The sequence below is a fragment of the Salvia splendens genome, chromosome 22, assembly GCF_004379255.2.
Source record: "Salvia splendens isolate huo1 chromosome 22, SspV2, whole genome shotgun sequence".
Taxonomy (NCBI): Eukaryota; Viridiplantae; Streptophyta; class Magnoliopsida; order Lamiales; family Lamiaceae; genus Salvia; species Salvia splendens.
Window position 1 is genome coordinate 25313621 of NC_056053.1, and position 20576 is coordinate 25334196.

The 20576-nt window shown below is 37.7% G+C and overlaps 3 protein-coding genes, 1 long non-coding RNA gene and 1 pseudogene across 8 annotated transcripts; 2 read left to right on the forward strand and 3 right to left on the reverse strand.

The window, feature by feature from the left end:
• Positions 1-206: 206 nt before the first annotated feature.
• LOC121787414 (DEAD-box ATP-dependent RNA helicase 37-like) lies at positions 207-4534 on the reverse strand. Its single transcript, XM_042186125.1, has 8 exons — positions 4359-4534; positions 2943-3801; positions 2784-2867; positions 2454-2696; positions 2074-2241; positions 1523-1636; positions 687-1208; positions 207-604 (listed from the first exon to the last, which is right to left on the reverse strand). The coding sequence occupies exons 2-7, from the start codon at positions 3705-3707 to the stop codon at positions 711-713; spliced, it is 1872 nt and encodes a 623-aa protein (XP_042042059.1). The 5' UTR covers positions 3708-3801; positions 4359-4534; the 3' UTR covers positions 207-604; positions 687-710.
• Positions 4535-5276: 742 nt separating this feature from the next.
• On the forward strand, positions 5277-7805 carry LOC121786163 (annotated as a pseudogene).
• A 2066-nt stretch (positions 7806-9871) lies between these two features.
• LOC121786979 (early nodulin-75-like) lies at positions 9872-10765 on the reverse strand. Its single transcript, XM_042185569.1, has one exon. It carries the CDS (start codon positions 10763-10765, stop codon positions 9872-9874), a length of 894 nt encoding a protein of 297 aa, XP_042041503.1.
• A 2939-nt stretch (positions 10766-13704) lies between these two features.
• Positions 13705-14858, forward strand: LOC121786480. Its single transcript, XR_006047200.1, has 2 exons — positions 13705-14281; positions 14414-14858. It is a non-coding gene; the product is annotated as an uncharacterized LOC121786480 (long non-coding RNA).
• Positions 14859-15193: 335 nt separating this feature from the next.
• LOC121786239 (vesicle transport protein GOT1-like) lies at positions 15194-17951 on the reverse strand. 5 transcript variants are annotated; one of them, XM_042184835.1, is made up of 8 exons: positions 17854-17947; positions 17746-17761; positions 17460-17561; positions 17060-17151; positions 16887-16967; positions 16687-16784; positions 16502-16583; positions 15194-15685 (listed from the first exon to the last, which is right to left on the reverse strand). In XM_042184835.1, the coding sequence occupies exons 3-8, from the start codon at positions 17488-17490 to the stop codon at positions 15647-15649; spliced, it is 423 nt and encodes a 140-aa protein (XP_042040769.1). In that variant the 5' UTR covers positions 17491-17561; positions 17746-17761; positions 17854-17947; the 3' UTR covers positions 15194-15646. The 5 variants fall into 5 exon arrangements, with proteins under 5 accessions (XP_042040769.1, XP_042040767.1, XP_042040766.1 ...); XM_042184833.1 differs by lacking the exon at positions 17746-17761 and having other exon boundaries at positions 17460-17596; positions 17854-17951; XM_042184832.1 differs by lacking the exon at positions 17746-17761.
• Between the last annotated feature and the right edge of the window lie 2625 nt (positions 17952-20576).

A 20576-nucleotide genomic window follows, 5' to 3' on the forward strand; every position in this document is an offset into this window, starting at 1 on the left:
CGCACACATGAATCAGTATCAAAACTCCATGACAAGAAGAGAAATAGGTGAAAACTCCATTATAGCATAAAATATAGTGATGATTCTCTCTCTCTCTCTCTCTCTGACACATAAATTGTATCAGTATCAAAACTCCATGACAAGAAAGAAGAAAGCAAGGTGAAAACTGGACAAATCCTTCTCTCTCTCACACATAACACACATGATTAAGTGTCAAAACACCATGAAAAGATAGAAGAAAACAAGGTGAAACACAGTCGAAGGCATATTTACAATAAGCCAAGTCAACGAAATGATACAGTAAATAAAGATGAGTTGGTAGGTTGCTCAAGAAACCTAGATACTAATCCTAGAATAATACAGCAGCATCAAAGGTCTTAAGATTGAAAGGTAACTGCAGAAATGTATATACAACCTAAAAGCTGAAAAAGAATGCCGGAAACCACCAACACGACTTCAAAATACCCTGTCTAGCTACTGTACGATCCGTTGGTACGAGTATTAGAAGGGTAAGCGAAAGTACCAGCAGTATGAGAATAATCCCAGATTGTATATGGCCACACCACAGCTACCCTTCACAGCCGATGATGGAGCGGAAGGGTTCCTGTAGAAAACAACAAGTTTCAGCATATGAGTAACATGAGATGATTCGCAGGTATAGTCACGAGTGTGTTTGTTAGAATTACCAGGTTGAGAGTGTCAAATGTTGTTTAGTCCCAGGCGCTAGTCACAGCAGAGCCAAAGCCTCCACCATATCCGCCAGAATGGTTGTAACCATTGTTCATGTTGCTTCCGCCACCATACATGTCCATCCCACCTCTATTGTAGGAGGAATCTTTGCGGAAATCACGCCCGCCAAATCTTCCTCCGCCACCTTGCCCTCGGCGGTTCCTACCACCTCCAAAGCTAGACCGAGCAGCAAAGCGTGCCAGCCAAGCAGGAACCTCTTGATTTGCTTCTTGCATCAAATCAGCCAATGGTTTCGCCAATGAGGTATTGCCATCGTTGAAAAAAGCAGTGGCCAGTCCTGTTTTACCAGCACGCCCGGTGCGTCCAATACGGTGGACATAGTCGTCAATGTCATTAGGAAGATCGAAGTTGACGACATGTGCAACATGAGGGATGTCAAGGCCACGTGCTGCCACATCAGTTGCAACCAGAATTGGAGTTTTGCCACTTTTGAATGATCTTAAAGCATATTCTCGCTCCTGTGGCCAGAGACAAAATGCTTGCATTAATATCATAAAACTAGCATCAGAGAGCACATAATCTCCATTTTTAAGGATATTATGTACAAACTCAAATAGGCATATTCATTGGCACATGGAACACGTTAAAATTGGAAGAAAAATGAAGAACAGATAAATAAGTTGAAATATTAAACCCAAGTGAAACAGAAATACAAGCCAGTGTTGGAAAACGGGCAGAAATCAAACTTTTAATAGAGGCGTGCTGTTTCCGATTTTGTCATAAGATGACAGATAAGATCGAGCCCTAGAAAAAAATAGACAAATTATAAGACCTGTTGTGTTCGGTCACCATGAATGGAAGTGGCAGGAAAGCCATTAATGCAAAGCCAGTGTTCAAGCGAATCAGCTCCCTTCTTTGTCTCAACAAAAACCAATGTCAGTGCTTGCTACACACCACAAAGCAAATATCTGGATTAGCAAACTATAAGGAATACAAATAGGCAAATAGCATGGAAGTTGGTCCATGCGAGGAAATATGGACAATACAAAAATTTGCAGACGGCACTAAAAGAATATCTCTTGTTCTGATACAAAAACAGCCACATTTTTGGCTTTTAAAATATAAATATATAGGAGTATTTATTATTTAATGATGCTTCACACAATGTGGAACCATGCCAAAAACTCAGAGATCTTCAACACAAAGAGTTTTTCATATTCGTCCTCTTTTACTGCTAAATTCACCAGCACTATTTATGCATCACCACCCTCCACCCCAAAAAAAGGTACAATGCACAAGTGAATTATAACCAAGTGTGGGAGCTTGGTAAGAGTGTGGGGAGGGGGAAGTGAATTACAGCACAACACAGGTAAAAATTATTACCTTGGCCTGAACGCCATTTGCTCTTTGTGCATGGAGAAGGTCCATCAGGTGACTTCTTTTGTCAGTCTCAAGCACATATTCAATTCTTTGGAGGATCAATTCAGTGCTAGAACCAACTCTTCCAACAGCCAGAAATATGTAATTTGAAAGAAAATCTGCAGCTAGTCTCTGCGTGTTAAGAGATATTTCCATTATATCGCATATAAATCTAATAATAGGTGACAGCTTGTAACTTCAACAAAGTCAAAAAATATATTATGTCCATGTCAATTGTTAGAAAAGATATCTTCAATACTTCAACCTTTGAGGGCCAAAAAAAATTAACTAAAGTCCACCTTTTGGAGTATGGTGACACAGTGCCATGGGTAAAGAAAACAGACCTGGATCTCCTTAGGAAATGTGGCGCTAAATAGCAATGTCTGTCTTACACCAGGTGGAGGCATGTCCATTTGTTGCACAATTCTCCTTATTTGAGGTTCGAAGCCCATGTCCAACATTCTATCTGCTTCGTCAAGGGCTAAGTACCTAATGTTTTGTAACGAGACTCTAGCCCTTTCCAACAAATCAACTAAACGTCCAGGTGTTGCAACAAGTATGTCCACACCTCTTTCAAGTTCTCGAAGCTGTCATCAACAAGGCTTCATGATCAGACTAATCTATAGAAGCGGCGATGCAACCAATGACAAGGACATGGAAAAAAAATAAGGTACCTGTTGATTGATAGGTGCACCACCATAAGCAACAACAGCCTTGACGCCAGTTTGATATGAAAATTTCTTAGCTTCTTCATGAATCTGCACAGGAAAATCCACTATCAGATCTGTTTCAACGCAAGAAACAAAGAATATCCAAATTCTATTAAAAAAAACCTGCATGGAAAGCTCCCTTGTTGGAGAAAGAATGAGAGCAAGCGGAAATGCCATACGCGGCATACGTGGCTGTCTTTGAGCAGAATGGCCACTTTTCATGATTCCACTAATTATTGGGAAACAGAATGCTGCAGTCTTTCCTGAACCAGTTTGAGCGCAAGCCATCAAATCCCGTCCAGTGAGTGATATTGGTATGGCGTGCCGCTGCACAGGTGTAGGTTTCACATACTTGCACCTCTTGATATTCATATTTAAAGCATCGCCCAAATCAATCTCGGCAAATGTATTCACAGGAGGTGGGACATCTTTCCCACTAGTCTCCACCGGAATATCTTCATAAGCATCAAAATTGATCCCTGAATTTTCCTGTACTGCAAAATCTGGTTCTGGAACTCCATCATCTTGAAAAGGATTAGCCTCTCTTTCCCTCCCACGATCCCAACCACCATTTCTATTGTTCCAAGCACTACCACCTCCACCTCCACCCCCACCACCGCGACTGAGACCACAACCTCCACCTCTATCATTTCTAGGGCCATACGACTGAAATCCACCTACAGCTGCACCACCTTGTCCCTGGGATTCATTTCCCGCCAAAGTCCCAGCATAGGAAACTGCAGCTGAGGGAGCAGGATCTGTTGAGGCTGAAGGAGGCCTATTTCTAAGATGCGGAGGAACATAAGTACTTCTAGAAGCATGAGAAGTAACCCCTACACCACCACCGGTGGGAGCCTTCTCAACAGATTCAGACCATGTAGCAGGCATACTCAAAAGCACGCAAAATCACACAATTCCTCTCCCCTGTCAAAAAATACCTCCAACGCCACAACAGTTTTCCAGGCAGAGATATTTTTCAACGCTGCACATGCAACAAAACAAATTCCAAAAAAGGAAAATCATCATCATCAAACCCTGATATTATACCCCTAGCAACAAAAATATCTATCACAACTTCAAAACAAAATCCTTCCCCCGGCTAAAAGTACACCAGATCCATTATCAATCTCATGAAGATACAATAAAATAAGCAAACAGCCCCAATTCTGAATCAAAATTCATCCGTAAGCACAAGCATGGACCAAAATCCACAAAAACAACGAAAGCAAGCAAAAATATAAGCAGAAATGCAGAAACAGCTACACATGAACATAGTTCCAAAACAACATTATTTCTAAAAAAGTCACAAGCAAACTTCCCCAATTCTCAAGCAAACTTCATCCTTGAGCACACGCATAGACCAAAATCCACAAACACCGATGAAATCGAGCAAAAATATCAGCAGAAATGCAGAAACAGCTACGCGTATACATAATTCCAAAACAGCATTATTTCCTAAAATTTTAACATAATTACTTCAACAGCAACGCGGTTATGGTGCACACGGAGATTAGATAAACGTAGAGCTGGGTGACATACGATATAATTAAAGGTAGATGATAAAGAAACCCTAATTTGGGGCAGAGGATGTGCGATCGGAGGCGCTGCTGGTGCGTAAAATATCTTGTGCGATGCTTGTTGAATTTCCGCTTTTTCTCTCTAAAAAAGGTCTATAGATATTCTCTCTAAATTTCTGCAAACGTATTTATAGTCTTCGAAGTTTGCGTTGCTGCTGAATACGCGATACCACCATTATTTTTAGGGGCTCTATACGATTTCCCTTCACTTTCATTTCATTTTTTTTTCTTTTTTCTTTTTTCTTTTTTCTTTTTTCATCAAAAATACTCTAGTAACATCTTACTACTACTCCTATTGTTGAAATTATATTTTACAAACTACAGAAAAATAAAATATATATTTGCTACTATATGGAGTATGGAGTATTTATCTTGCAAATATCATACTTAAAATAAAAGTGTAAAATAAAATAAATAGTATTAACAAGTACTTAAATATCTTATTTTGTTATTTTATAGTAATATTCAATATTACTACATGACCCATTTTACTTTCTTGTTTTGTTATTTTATAGTAATATTCAATATTACTACATGACCCATTTTACACACTCATATTCTACTAATACATTATACTCTCAATTATTATAAATCTAATAATATAAAAAGAAAAAGATTCTTCTTAGATATATTGAATAAAGTTAATGCATTTTCAAGTAAATATGAAATTATAAATTTCATTTATATCATGTGGTGCCAAATTAAATGACTATAGTGGACAAATTTGAATAACAATTAACAAAATGATTATTAACAATTCAGTTAGAAATAAAAATAGTAGCCATAATTAAGGATAAAATAGTAAAATTAAGAAAGTCGAATAAAATGGCTGCCACTGAACTGATTTCAGCTAGCTGAGCTGACATCCTAATTTGGGGATATGAACAACAGCGGCATGATGATGATGCCGGCGGGGGCGGCGGTAGAGGAGGCGGAGGCCGGTCGTGGCCGTCGACGACGTCGGTGTCGTCTTCTGGTAAGAGAATTCAGAAGGAGATGTCGGAATTAAGCTCCGATCCTCCGCCTGACTGCTCCGACGGCCCCAAGGGAGACAATCTCTACCATTGGGTCGCCACTCTCTTTGGTCCTCCCGGTATTCATAATTGTACCTTTACGAATGCACTTCTTTTTGGTAATTATGTTTCTGTTTGGCGCACTTCAGATTCTGATTTTGTTGATTATGGAGTTATTTTATTAGCATAGGGCAATCATTCATTATGTGTTTCAGTTCAAGTTTGAATCTGTTTAGTAGTGAAATTGATTTGATCCTAACATGATCAAGGAGCTTCATCTCCATGTTTGGGAGGATTTGACTATTTTTATTTTGCAGGGACACCTTACGAAGGGGGAATATATTTCCTTGATATAACTTTCCCTAGTGATTATCCATTTAAGCCTCCCAAGGTAATATTGTCAAGCAATGCTTCTCCAGTCTTCGATCGATGAAACTCCATTATGCTCGCTGTTTTACTAGTAATAAGACTAATGGTTGAATTCTAAGTACTCCTTTCCTGCATAATCGAATTCGAGGATCTTAAGAAGGAGAGATGTCTTGAGTTTTTATTTAACTGTGATGCTTGTGGTGAATGGACCTATGTTGATGTAGAGAGACTGAGGAGAGTAGTAGTTTGTCTTGAAAGTTGAACATGCTGCCTTTGCTTGTTTCACCATCATGATCTTTTCTTATAGTTGAATGCCATATAGCTCCAAGTCTCTGCATTTGTTAATTACATGTGGATTTGGGCTTGTAACATGTTTTGCAGTATAAACTAGTTTCTGCATTGTCGAACTCCCGTTGCGTAGTCAAACTTGAGGATCTTAAGAAGGACATTTCTTGAGTTTTTTTTTATTGGTGATGCTTTTTGTGAGAGGACCTATAATATAGAGCAGACTGAGGAGAGTAGTAGCTTGTCTTTAAAGTTGAACATGCTGCAATCGGTTCTTTTGTTATCACGACCTCTTCTTATCTTTAAATTCCATATATCTGGAAGTCTCTTCATCTGTTGATTATATGTGGATTTAGGCTTGTAACATGTTTTGCAGTATTAACTAGTTTCTGCATTGTCGAACTCTAAGTCATCCCTCGCTGGCGTAGTTGAACTTGAGAATCTCGTGTACATATCTTGAGTTTTTTTACTGTGATTCTTGTCTTGAGCAGACCTATGATATATAGCGGACTGAGAGGAGTTAGTAGTTGTCTTGAAAGTCGACCATGCTGCAGTTGGTTGTTTTGTTATCACGATCTCTTCTTATGTTCAAATGCCATATAGCTCGAAGTCTCTTCCTCTACTAATTATCCCATGTTTTGTGTTATTAACTAGTTTCTGTTGGATTCTCACAAAGATTGGCATAGTCCAACTATATGGTGGATAAGCTTGTATTATAAGCCTTTAGGTTGTTGACACTGGATTATATGATGCAAATGAATATCATCTAAATGCTTCTACACTAGAAGCTTGGGTCTTGCTGCAGTGATTCTTTTCGAGTTGTTGTATTCCTGACTTCTGACTTCAGGCCTGCAGGTTGTTTTCAAAACCAGAATCTACCACTGCAATGTCGGTTCTACTGGGGATGTTAGTTTGGACATCTTGAAAGACGGGTGGAGCCCTGCTCTAACGATCTCAAAAGTGCTGGTTGCGCTCAGATCAATATTCACAAACCCCGATCCATGTGCGTTAGCTTTCTGCATTTCTCTTCTCTGTTGGAACTTAGTGGTTTCTCACTGGGGCAACTACGCCCGCGATTATGTATAGTTCGTAGATATGTCATGTAGCCGTATGAATCTTCATAAGCAAAAACGGTAGTGAGTGGTCATCCAGCTGCAAATTATACATGACTCGATGATCTTATTGCTGCTATGCTATGTTGTTGCAGATAAACCACTTGTTCCGGGTGTCGCACGGCTATACTTAGCTGATAGGGTGAAGCATGACGAAGTGGCTGCAGAGAGGACTCTGCGTTTTGCAAGATAACGCGTTGTAACTCGAGAGAAATGAATCTAATGGAGCAGTTGCTCTCTGTGAAGTAAAAAAGGAGCCAAGTTGTTGGAAAGATTAGTTTGTGCAGCATGTTTAATTGATGGTCTCTCTATATTTGTGGTAATTATTGGATAAAGCATTAGTGCTTAGAATATTCTTCTTGTGAATGTCTTTTAACTTCTGTTCCAGAGTAGGAGAGGCAGCTACACAGAGACGAAGATGGAGCAACGAATTAATAAGCTGGTTATTCGGTCGGTTTACCTAACCAAACTATCGGTTAATCGACAAAAATTTCAGTCCATTTATGAAACCGAAACCGAACTGATTTCCACGTCGGTTATCAAAATAACTGACTGGTTGTAACCAGTCGGTTATTTGGTTTTGAATTTAATTTCTATGTGCATGCCAATCTATCATCATCATTATATAAAGTGAGAGTTCTCTTAAAAATAACATGATTGCCATTGAGGGCTGTTTTGGCGGGAACTGTTATAAAATACACGAAAATATGGATTGGGTTGTGCTTTTGAATCTTATGAACCACGCTACACATTTAATCCAGGTTACAATATTGCAAACTGAACACCTCCTATATATATTATGTCCCACATCGGTGATGTACATAATTACTTTCTCCACTATGTCTCTATATTTTACAGCTATAAAAACGGCTTATTTAAATTGATTTACAAAAATAAAATCTGCTTTTACATCCAAAAAAACCTGCAACGCAGTAATTCTATTTCCAATGCATCTTATCTGTAATTCATTTTCATAATTCCTTAAATGTTTTTAACCGTATTATAATGAATTCCATTAAATGTGGTATGTTTATTCAATACTGAAATACCGGAAACAATAATCTTAAATGAATATAGGATAGTATGAACTAGTATTTAATATATTGTTTATATGTTGGCAAATTAGCATGAATAATACAGTTGTCTTCCTAAAGCAGATTATAAGGAACAAAGCAGTTAATATAAATTGTACTGAAATATTAATTATAAAAGAGAGATGAGTAGGGTTTTATTGTACATCTTGTGTGAAGGTATTTTCTTTGGGTTGTGTCGTGAGCTCCTCAAAGTGATTAGTTGGCAGAGAGTAGTTAGTATCTTTTTCCTTCTGTTTATTTACTGCGATATGTATATCTTTCATCAGCTGTAGGAGAAGATTTTCCACTTAAGCATCATCATGTCATGTTTAAATTGGGAGAAGCTTCACTTCAGTTTGGGGCTTTGATTTAGATGAGATATTTGGAAACATGTTCCCTCATTAACTCGTTATCCACAGTAGCTAATTGCTTTTTTTCATCTTACCTTATTGGTTCCATTTGATATAAGCTTCAGGCTTAAATGGCTATGCCAATTGTTTTGCTCATGCTCTCAAATTACATTTACTTATCTAGTAAACAACCTGCAAATCAACCATTTGAAGTTATATTTTTCTTCTGTTTTATTATAAATAATTTATTTCTTAGTGTTTGTATGAATATATAATTGGTTGTATTAACGGATTTAGTTTTTAAAAATTAATGGCATATTTTTCAAGATAAATAAAAAATGGAAAATGTGACATGTTTTCTAGTATGAAGAGAGCATTTAACATCGATCAAAGCTAAAAGGAAAACCATCAAATATAATCAATACATCTAATTTTCTTTACTATACAATAATAAATTTGTTTGATGCACATTAGTCCTTATGTATGCTTTTAATAAATTTAGGAAGCATATTTGTGTTATTCGTACAAGTAAATAAATTTATGAATAATGAAATGAAAAAAGTGAAGTTGCACAGAAAAATTTAAAACCAAAATCATCACTATCTCGGCTCTAATCAAGTTGTAATCAATCTCCATCCTTAACATAGAAAAAGAGATAAATCAGTCTCCAAAGCAAATCATAAGACTAAAAAAGAAAATACAAACAGAAAGTAATTAATAACAAAACATAGACTAACATAGAGTAATCAATCTCCATGATAAACGGTGCACTGAACAAGAAAGAAATCAGTCTCCATAGCAAAACATAGAATAAGATTAAATAAGAATATACAAATCATCAATCTCCATAGCAAAACATAGAACAAGACTAAATAAGAATATACAAATCATCAATCTCCATAGCAAAACATAGAATAAGACTAAATAAGAATATACAAATCATCAATCTAACATAGAAGACTAAACACCATCCTTCTTGTCCTCGTACATTTCAGTCGTCATATAGAGGTGGAACGGATTGAATCGTGCCCAAGCAACTTCACCACCTATCCCTCTGACGGGCTTGAACACCACTCGTGCCACTGCCAATACAGCTCATTTTTCAACAATTTTGGAGATAGATTTGTATGCCAACTTATAATTTGCATATCGAGATTTAAGGAGAGCGAACCGATGAGCATTAAGGGGTTTAAGAAATCAGGCAATGGAGATATTAAGGATTTCCTTGGCATCATAGAAGCTCATTGTTAAGGACTCAATTCCTTAACTATGATCAACGAGGATACTCGGCGATCGATAACCTTGGCATCATAGAAGCTGTCTCCGGTAGCGGTTGCAAGGGCTGGAAAGGACCTGGAGTGGAGTAGGGCGGCAGCTCCAAGGGCTGTGCTGGACTCGGCTGCGGCGGGTGATTTGATCGCGGCAGCGGCAGTGGCGGCTGGTAGGGTTGGTGGATCTGGTCTACAGCAGGGGTGGCCATTAGAGGGGGTTCCCAACACGAAGGCTGACGAGCTGGGGTTTGATCGGATTTGGTGCGGTGGCATGGTGGAGCCGTTGATTCATTGGGGACTAAACACGAAGGCCCAAAAGAAGCCTCATTATTTCTTGATGGAGGATATGCTATCTTTCGGATTGGTCCAGAAACATTGGGCTGATCAAGATCGGGCTCGGGCTGCGGTAACGTTCGGAATTTGCTAAACCGACGATTTGTGGCATCGAACCAAGTTTCTATCTTGCCACCTGCTTCCAATAAGCGGTCTAACTTTGCGTTAATCGGGTCCTCCGCTTTGGTGGCTGGACGAGGTTGATATTGAGGCTGCCACAGGCGATTTCGGGTGTAGGAGTTTCGCGGCTCGACGTATGAATCCGGGACCATATCTGGATCACGATACGGTGGTGGATAACAGTTATCGGTTCGTTGTCGGGGTGGATCCCAACAAGTGGGGCGGCGCGTCTGGACAGACCCCATTCGGTGAGGTTGCGGCGGACCGTATGGTTCACGTCTGTACCTGGGTGGCGGCTGATCATAGGGGGGAATACCCGGTGAATCGCAGCTGCCCGGAGGGTCCCAGCAGGTTGCACATCGTGGTCGAACCGGCTGGTAAGGATGTAACTGCTGCGCGGCCTGAGGAGGGTCGTATTGACGACGGTGATAGTCGTATGACATGTTGACGGACTGAGGCGTGGTTGTGGTGGATGATGATTGTCTGACTTCGACGCGGCACGCAGGAATCCTTCCTGTCGGGCGTTGCAGAAGTAGAGTTGTCCGGCGGCTAGAGCTCGGCGGACAGGCGGAACTCGACAACCAAAGCAGTTGCTGTGCTCGGAATGTTTTCCGTCAGGCAGCGGTGTAGCTTCGGTTCGAGATGGTGGGAGGGTGAGATCACGATGAAAGCACCAGTTGTTAAGGACTCAATTCCTTAACTATGATCGACGAGGATACTCGGCGATCGATAACCTCTCCGGCATCCAATCGTAGGATCGGCGGAGGCAAGACTTGGCTGTGAGCGGAAACCTTTCCGTCGGGCAGCTCAAGATCAAGTTCAGATAAATCTGGGTGGCTGTGCGCGGGGCTTCCCGTCGGGCAATAGCGTCAGAAGCGAAAGAACCGTGAGACTTTTTAGGGCTCAAATAATATTGTATTTCATTGATTGACTGAATAAAATGATAACAACCTATCCCTATTTATAATACTAGAATACTAGCTTATGGAACAAGAAACAAATATAAGAAAAGATATGCAAATCCCTAATATATCTAAACTAATTAATAATGATAGAAAGGAGGCTCGTATCACTCATATAGCCAAGCTGACACACATCAATGGAAACAGAAATGTATTTGACTGCGACATGAGAAAGACCTAAGCTTTTTATCAATTTGCACTTCATCTTGTCAAAGTTTTCTCCTATCATTGATTGGAAAGGTAGAAGCAAGGACAAAGACATTCAACATGCCCAGATTGGGTTTAACATTTGATAAAACAACAATCTGAAAGGAATCAACCTATCATAACCAAGGATAAAAAGAGTATAAGACTATTTTCAACAAGTCATAAATGTTTGCAGTGAAAATGAAAACACTAATAAGACTATTTTCAACCTGTTTTATAATATCACAATATTGGGATTGGATTATAGTAATAAGAGTATGAGACTATTTTCAACAAGTCATAATTACTCCCTTAGTTTCAAGTCAATTAATGCGTTTTGTAACAAATAGGAGAGATTAAAATAGTGGATTTTGGTAAAATAAAAGGAAAAAAGAGCTACATACAATTCTAAAAAAACATACGCATATGAAAAGTTAGCATATAAATGTTTGCAGTGAAATTGAAAACACTAATCTCATCCTCCAAATAAAATTCTTGCTAAACCCTAATCTCATCCTCAATAATAAATTACACATGTTTTATTCATCATAAAGGTCATTAATCCTCGTTCATTAGAGAGATGGAGCATTTTACTCCCTTGGATTAGAGCGTAAGGGAGTAGATTCCAAATTGCAGATTCAGAGAGTGGAGAGAGCGATCCCAAATTGCAGATTCAGAGAGTGGGGGGAGCGATCCCAAATTGTAGGGTTTTAGTATCTGGTGTGGGAATCATAGTGGGCTTGAAATCAAAATCTTTCTTTTTTAATATCATGGTGTGGGAATCATAGCGGGCTTGAAAAGCAGCCCCATTAGTGTATTTAATGTCATTTCATTGAAATCAGTTCGTCTGAAAAGTATCAATTTTGTTTGGACTATTGTACCCTTAATTATGAAATATAAATAAGAAGAGACTCCAATTTATTCAATTGGATAATTCGTTTTTAAAAAAAACTATCATAACCAAGGAAACCCTCTATCACAATAGTTTTGCACCCAATAAATTGAATAAAACAAGTGCCTTATCCAATTCATTGTTGCCGATAAGTCCTCTCATTAAACCTACATATGTAGTTCGCAATAGAATAAGCACCCAACTCCATCATATGCACAATTTGGCACGCATTAGACAAATAACCAGCTTTAACTAAGCTGCAAACCATTGTGTTGTAGAAAGCTATGTCAATCCTACACGGTTTTTCAAAAAGCAACTTGTGAAACAATGTAGTGGCCTCGCCTTCGGTACGGTTAGATATAACACTATCAAGAAGACAAGAGTAATCGACATGATCAACTAAATAATCATACTTGATAGTTGTACCTAAATAGGCAAAAGGTAGTCCACTATTGTCCCTAATATCATAGGGACTAATTACAAAAATTAATTGGATAAAACACTTGGTTTATTCAATTTGTTTGGTGTAAATGAACTTTCACCGGATGTGTCACCCTACACCCCGTTGATAGAGGGTCTACTTCGTTTTGATAGGTTAGACACAGTCAAAATGTTGTTTAATCAAATATCATTATATCGTATTAAACACAGTCTAACCATGTTCAATGCTTTCATCCTTACTTTTACTTTTTCAATCAAAGGCAAGGATAAAAGAAAACTTGACAAGGTGCTTTGTACATTGATAAAAAAAACTTAGGTCCTTCGCATGTCCTATTTGAATACATTTCAATTTCCACCAAATTGTGTATGCTTGGTTGTATGAGTTTTCGTAAGGCCAAGGATATTCTTAATTTGTGTCTTAATCTCATACCAACATGGCTTCCTTTTCTGTTCCTGGTTCTACCGCCATTGTCTTAATCTCGAGAAACATATTTGTAACGAGATAGGTCTGGATTCGCTGCCTAGATATCGATTTTTTGTTATTAGTCCCTATGAATTAGGGAGGATAATCGACTTGCTTTTGCCTATTTAGGTACAACTATCAAGTATGGTTATATAGTTGATCATGTCTTTTATTCTTGTCTCCTCGATAGTGTCATTTCTGACAGTACCGTAGGCGAGGCCATTACATTATTTCATAAGTCAATTGTTCTATAACACAATGGTGTATAGCTTAGTTAATGCCGGTAACTTGTTTGATACGTGTCAGATTGTGGATAGGATAGAGTTAGGTTCTTATTCTATTGCACCCAACACAACCACGTATGTAGGTCTAATGAGTGGATTTATCTCCAACAATGAATTGGATAAGGCATTTGCCTTATTCAATTCGTTGGTTGAAAATGGCCTGTCTCCCGATGTTTCAGCCTACTCTACCCTTATAGAGGGTTTCCTCGTTTCTAATAGGTTAGAAACTGTTAAATCATTATTTTATTAAATGTCATCCCATCATGTCAAACCCAATCTGCCCATGTCGCCTTTGTCTTTTCTTATACCTCTTCAGTCAATGATAGGAGAAAACTTGACAAGATGCGGTGCAAATTGATAAACAACTTAGGTAATCTCATGTCTTATTCGAGTACATTACTGATTCCTTTGATGTGTGTGGCTGTATCTATAAACGTTTCTGTAATGCCCAATAAATCCTTAATTTCTCCATTGTCCGATTTCTTAAACCCCCTGAAGCTCGTCAGTTTGCTCTCCTTAAATCTCAATTTGCAAATCATAAGTTTGCATTTGCATACAAATGTATCTCCAAACTTGTTGAAAAAGGAACTGCATTGGTTGTGGCGCGAGTAATTCTCCATCCTTCAGAAGGGCAGATGGTGAAATTGTTTGGGAACCATTTAATGCGTTCAACATCTATAAGACGATTGAACTGCTTTTGACTGAAATGGATAAGGTCAAGAAGGATGGTGGTTAGTATGCTATGTTAGATGGATTAGTAGACTCCCTTTTAGTCTATGTTTTGCTAACAAGAAAGGATGTTGTTTAGTCTATGGATTACTTTCTCTTTGTACCAAACTTCGGTATACCATTCTGAATCGCAGGTATTATGATCTGAGTGCTACTGACTACTTCAATCACGACTATGATTTCGTGACCGATGAAGAAGATGAGGATGATCGCGAGGATTTGGATGCGCTTAAGTTTTGGGTTTGGAGAGATGGAAAGTGGACAAAAGAGTTTGTTTTCAAAACGTATGGTGTTGGGAGGCCGCTGAGGTTTCAGATGACGATAGGCTGTTGTACTTTGCTAGTGTGAATGATCAGCTGGTGGTGTTTGATCGCGCCACCGAAGAGATGAAGCATCTTGGTGTCCCTTGTGCTTTCGATTCCAACAAGGAGATCGTGTTTCCGTTCTCTCTGGACCCTGGTAAAATCACTTTAATCTAATTTAACATTTAAGTTGGTTTGTAGTACTAGTATATAGTAGTATTAGCTTTGTTGAACTCAATGAATTTCAGATTATGAAAACCTTGTTGCAATTTTTGTATATTTTGCTTTTAGTTTTACTTCAATTCACTCTTTTTCTTGTTGGTTGAGATTCTTTAGATAATTTTATCTTTATTTGGGCAGAGGAATATTGGACTGAATTTAATACTAATAATAATCATGATCGGAAGTGGACATGAAAGGATGAAAATAAAAAAAGAAAATTAATACGTATACTGCGAATTTGATCGATAATTCTGCAAAAAATTGCACATTAATTATCGTGATTATATAAGCCAAAGTTAAATAGTAAGGGATCATTTTCCCTCGTGACTAGTTGGCAAAGTCTAGGCATCCTACAAGTATACGTGTACAAGATAATAATGAAATCTCTAATAAAATTAAGCATTAGCTGTAAAATTAAATACCCTTCAACAGCCGATACAATGATACAAATAATCTAATGTGGTATAGATTATCTAGTGATTTACAGTCTCATGACTAACCAATACATACCATATTTTTAGCAACAATAGTGTAATATTGCAAACAAAATACCAACTCAGTCAATCAATGGAAATACAGTTGTGTGTGGAAACTGTTTTACTTTCTTATAACCATGTCTCAGATTCGGGAAGAGGACTAGAAGAAAAGAATCAACGAAATTGGTACACCAAATGATTGAAGCTTCCATTTCCCGGTGAGGTAAAGAGAAGCATGCATCAATCAAGCCCATATCATCTACTGTATACCACACTCTATTGGTTTTATCCGGACATGCTTGTCACAAATTTACAAAACTCACAAGGCAGCCCATAGGTAAGTAGTGACCTTTCTTGCGAAAATGATTCAGACGGGTACTCTCTTTCCACGGTAACGGTCAAAAAACTGCATTGGGAAAGAGTTGGCTCGTGAGACGTTATATGCTGTGAACAGGATGCGTACCAAAATAATCATTCCACACCAAGAGAGCAGAGTGCAGAGTATGTTGCTAAAAATGGTTGTTATCATGAGATGCCAACGAAAAGAAGAGGTTAATATTTCATCCACAAGCACAACTACCTTATTTTATGTTTAGTATGGAAAAAACTTATCGAAAGCCATTAATATGATCTTTTCAAGAGTATGAATTTCCATTGAAGTCAAGCTCAGATGACAAAATAAATCGTTCATGCAAGACCCGTCTCCTTTTGACACCAATTACTGAATGCAACTAATTGTGAAACATGAAAATTGTGATCTGATTGTTAGGTCAGTAAATGATGATAATTGCAAGTTAGGTTTAGCCTTATAAACAGAGTAACGTCTATAACAGGATATGAAGTAATAGAAGCACAGTAGCAGCAGTGGTACAATGACTGCCACTCTAAAAAGAAGGGATATGTGCAATATGATCTAAAAACAGCCTTAAGTACTATGTATATTTAAACAGATCATGAAATGTACTCCACTTATCTTACAAACTAACTTAACTATTAGAACCGCTGGAATATTGGCACTAAAGCAAAATACAGACAGGTATCTGTAAAGGCCTCCAAAAATCTAAGAATATATTTGCAATTAAAACAGAATTAACTCCATAAATTAAACCTGGACATCATGAACCTTGACTTCATGCTATAAATCATTATGGAAGGATCAAAAACTCAACAAAATATAGCACACTAACTCATACGTAAGCAAAGATGCCAAAAACAACATTACCGATCTCACAAAAGGTTGTTGGAATAGCCATCCAATAATAGGCATCTTCTGCAGAAATACAGCTAGAGTCGGCCAGAAGCCACTGCAGCAAATAAAACTTAATAAACCAATAGCACTAGGGTAGAAAATAAACAATACTCCTAGTTAATAAGTAAAAGATTCATAAAGTATAAACAGCATTATACCTGAAGAGCACAACAAATCCATAAGCCTCGACTATCATGCCTATGATAGGCCATCCAATTATAACCAAGAAGAAGCCAACACCAAAAGAAATTGTTCCCTGCAATCAACATGTGAAAGTTAAAATGAAGATACAGCAAGGGGACTGCTCGAGCCTTCACCGTGGCCCCACCCTGGCGGGGATCATAACAAGAAAATATACCTTGAAATTAGAACGTTTCATAAAGAATTGGGCTGAAGACTTGAGCCCAATGGTTAATACCACGCCTGCGAAGAAAAGGATCTGTTTCAGAAGAAAAAATAACATTAGGAAGATTATGGGTTAAAATACAGAATTATAAGCCGGATGACAACCTGCCAATAGATCATACTTACATTTCCCATTGCAATCAGACCCTTATCAAAGAAGAAAATGATCCCAAGAAATGAAAAGAACACTCCAAAACCCGTCAAACCGAGTCCAATTTCTGTTTGATTGGACCAAAATAAGATCAGACATGCTCAACCAGTTAGAAATTTCTTTAACAAATGATGCTCTAAAAGCCAAACATCAATTCCTATAGCAGGTGAGTAATGAGGAACACCAGAGAATCATTCAAGCTGATAATTTGTCACGAGATAATTAAAAAATGAGGAGGATCACATATTCATATATTCAGCCGAATTTATAAACACATACCCATGCCAATTTGATTCCACCCACTCCACAATCAGAACCAAAACAGTGTAAATTTAACAGGAAAGAAGACGAGCGGCCAACGTGTATTAAACTTACTTTTACGATCGTTCATCTCGAAGGACATCATCTTCGCCGATTCAGATTCAATCAAAATTATGCTGGATTCGTCAACAAAATCTCAACCGAAACCCTACACCGCTGCGAGTTGGGGGAAATCAAAAATTTACTACGACCTAATAATCACACCAAAACACATTATAAAATATAAATAAATCACATGTCCGAGAACTTGTGCTGAAATTTGAGATATATTCTTCAAACAACCCAATTCAAAAATAAATAAAAACAAAAAATCAGTAACCGCCATAGATCCACTTACCACCTCGATTCCGATCCTCCTGATAAAATATTAATATTAACACACGCAATAGAATCATAGTACATAGTTATATATATACATGCGTAGTAGCAAAATGTGGATAAAATTAACCTGTAAGGAGCTAAGTGTGCGACTTCGAAGAGAAGCAAACAAATGTGATTCGCGCGATGACGAAAATGGAATTGGAATTGGAATTGGAATGAAATGAAACTACTATGAACTCGGCGGGTTGACTCAGTGCATGATATTTATCGATTGATTGGGCTTTGGCCCAGCTTTATTTGGGTTTTCTTTGGTCTTTTCCTTGCTGGCCTTTTCATTGATTTTCACCTTTTGGGCTATAGGGAGTAGTATACTTATTATATAGCTGAGAAATAGTTTAGTATTTTTTATTCACTAAATAGAGGATTATTGAACTGCCCAAAAACTTATAGTAGTTGTGAGATTTCAAATTTTTAGTTAAACATTACTCCCCTATCTCTAAGTAGGAGTGATTTCAATTTTATTGTCACAATAATTAGCTTCTGTTTATTTGTATATACTACTATTCATAACATCTTACGTTTAATATGGAGTATAAAATTATTTAGCTTTTTCATTACACTACATTTATGAATTATAATACTAACACTACTCATAAGGTTGGGGTTTTGTGACATTTTTTCTAACAAAAACATTCAACCAATGTTGTGAAAATTCTACTACTATATGTCTATATCTAACTTGTGACAACATTATTGTTAAATCCCACACTTAATTAACTTTTCTGACGTGTTATTGACTTTTTATCACTGTCGGTCTAGGGAAAACTCACCAACCTCTAAATGAAACTATTAGTTATTCATTTTTTATAAATTAAACAATATCTAAGCAAGTGTTCTGTAAAAAGTCAAAAGCATGTCCGAAGAAGCACAAGTAAACACATTTCTAGCTGGAAAATATTTATGGGAGCTTGTTTTTTTGCCCTGTGGAATGAGGGTTGTTAATGGTTATGGTGTGACTAGAGTGTTATCTAGTATCATCTTTTAATGTCGTGAATTAGTAATATTTTATTATAATGTCTAAAAAATCTCACAATTAAAAATTGGGAATGATGTGAGTCAAGATTGATGAAACCATTTAAAAAAAATATTACTCCCTCCGTCCCAAGTTATTAGGCCACCCGCAACGCGTCACGCGGGTGGCCCGTGTTCCGTCACGCCGGGACGGGACGGCGACATGACACGTTGCAGCGCCCCGTCTCGTCCCACGCCCGTCCCCAGCTCGTCCCGCGTGTCGTCCATCCGTGACCGTTTGCGAGACGTCTCGCCACGCGCCTAGGCGACGTGGCGAGCTCCGGCGCCATGCGTGACGTCCACTCACCGGCCCGCGAGTGGGCTTCGTCACGCTGACGCAATAAATCATTTTTTTTAAAAAAATCAAATTTAATATAAAAAATAAAAAATAAAAAATTTAAAAACGGCCCCAACTCGACCCCGGCCAGGGGCTCTGCCCCTTGGACCCCGCTACTCGGGGGCGCTGCCTCCGAACCCTGTATACGCACATGATCGTTGTTAGACAACTCTTTCTTCTGCTTCTTTGAGCTTTGAGAGTTTGAATTTAGAGATAGTAAGCGGAAGAAATTAAATTATGTAATTTTCATTTTTTTAGGATTTTTAATTATGTTTTTTTTTTATTTTTCAATAATTTTATGTTGTAATATTATTTTATTTAATGAAATGTTGTTTTTATTAATTGAATTTGTTGGAAATAAAAGTAAAAAATAAAAATGAATGAATAGTAATTTAAAGGACAGAGGATTGCAGATTCCGTCCCTTAGTTAAGAGATGGAGTAAAAGGGTACAGTGGGCCCATGAATAGTAATTTAAGGGACGGTTTAAGTGACAGCGTTGTGGATGACCTTAGAGCAACTTTTTTTGGGCATGAGATTTAAGGAATTGATATTTAAATAGTTAAAGTGGAGAGAGTAAAGCATGAGAGAGGGAAAAAGTAAATGAGAGAAGAGAGAAAAAAGTAAGTTGAAAATAAAGTAAGATAGATGATTTTTTTGTAAAAAAAAAATAAATGAGTCTAATATGTTGGGATATTCCAAAAATGAAAGTTGTTCTAATATCTTGGAAAGTTGCTCTAATAGGTTGAATTATATGATGACTAAAACTGAGACAGGAATATCCAATGGTCAAAGGAATGGGCGGCTGTACCTCAGAGTACAGTCCGTCGGTGCTTTAATGCGGCAGAAGTGGAAAATAGAAAGCGCGTTTGCGTTTTCTAAAGCGGGATGACACGTGGGTAATAATTACTGGCCGGATTGATCTGTACGGCTCGTCGTACGATTTGGAGAGTTGTGCGTGACAGTGTGTTCAAACAAATCTATACATATCTGCATTAATAAAATTTATACATCGTAAGTAATAATTTAGGGATATTATTATGGGCATGCTAGTAATGAAACCAAGGATTCAAGCTACATGTGATTGTTGTGGATTTCAATTTATTACATGTCATTTGTGGGTTTCAATGATAGTTTTGGATGTACCATGCAGTGATGTGATTGCTTTTGGAATTTGGATTCTTGATTTTTGGAATACTATTGGAATTATGATTGGTTTTAGATTATATGGAGTATCACTCTAGCGAGCGTTAGTTTTTATGATAATGTATAGTATAGTATTTTTACATTTTTTCCAGCTATTTTTACATATAATTATAAAGTAGGAAAATATTATTCATATAGGAAAAAAACTATGGGCAGTTCCTTATTCCATCCTTTTTACTCTACCTCGTGATGATAAACTGATCAACGCAATCTCAGCTTAAACTTATAAATTAAACAA

What these genes read in the sequence shown, in the direction of transcription:
- LOC121787414 (XM_042186125.1), bottom strand. Translation starts at nt 3,707, where the DNA reads ATGCCTGCTACATGGTCTGAATCTGTTGAGAAGGCTCCCACCGGTGGT. An exon ending in CAAGGGAGCTTTCCATGCAG is followed by an intron (nt 2,868 to 2,942) that starts GTTTTTTTTAAT and finishes TTTCCTGTGCAG; the next exon opens with ATTCATGAAGAAGCTAAGAA. An exon ending in ATGGTGACCGAACACAACAG is followed by an intron (nt 1,209 to 1,522) that starts GTCTTATAATTT and finishes CTCTGGCCACAG; the next exon opens with GAGCGAGAATATGCTTTAAG.
- LOC121786979 (XM_042185569.1), bottom strand. Translation starts at nt 10,765, where the DNA reads ATGTCATACGACTATCACCGTCGTCAATACGACCCTCCTCAGGCCGCG.
- LOC121786239 (XM_042184833.1), bottom strand. Translation starts at nt 17,490, where the DNA reads ATGATGTCCTTCGAGATGAACGATCGTAAAA. An exon ending in GTCTGATTGCAATGGGAAAT is followed by an intron (nt 16,968 to 17,059) that starts GTAAGTATGATC and finishes CTTCTGAAACAG; the next exon opens with ATCCTTTTCTTCGCAGGCGT. An exon ending in AACAACCTTTTGTGAGATCG is followed by an intron (nt 15,686 to 16,501) that starts GTAATGTTGTTT and finishes TTCCCAATGCAG; the next exon opens with TTTTTTGACCGTTACCGTGG.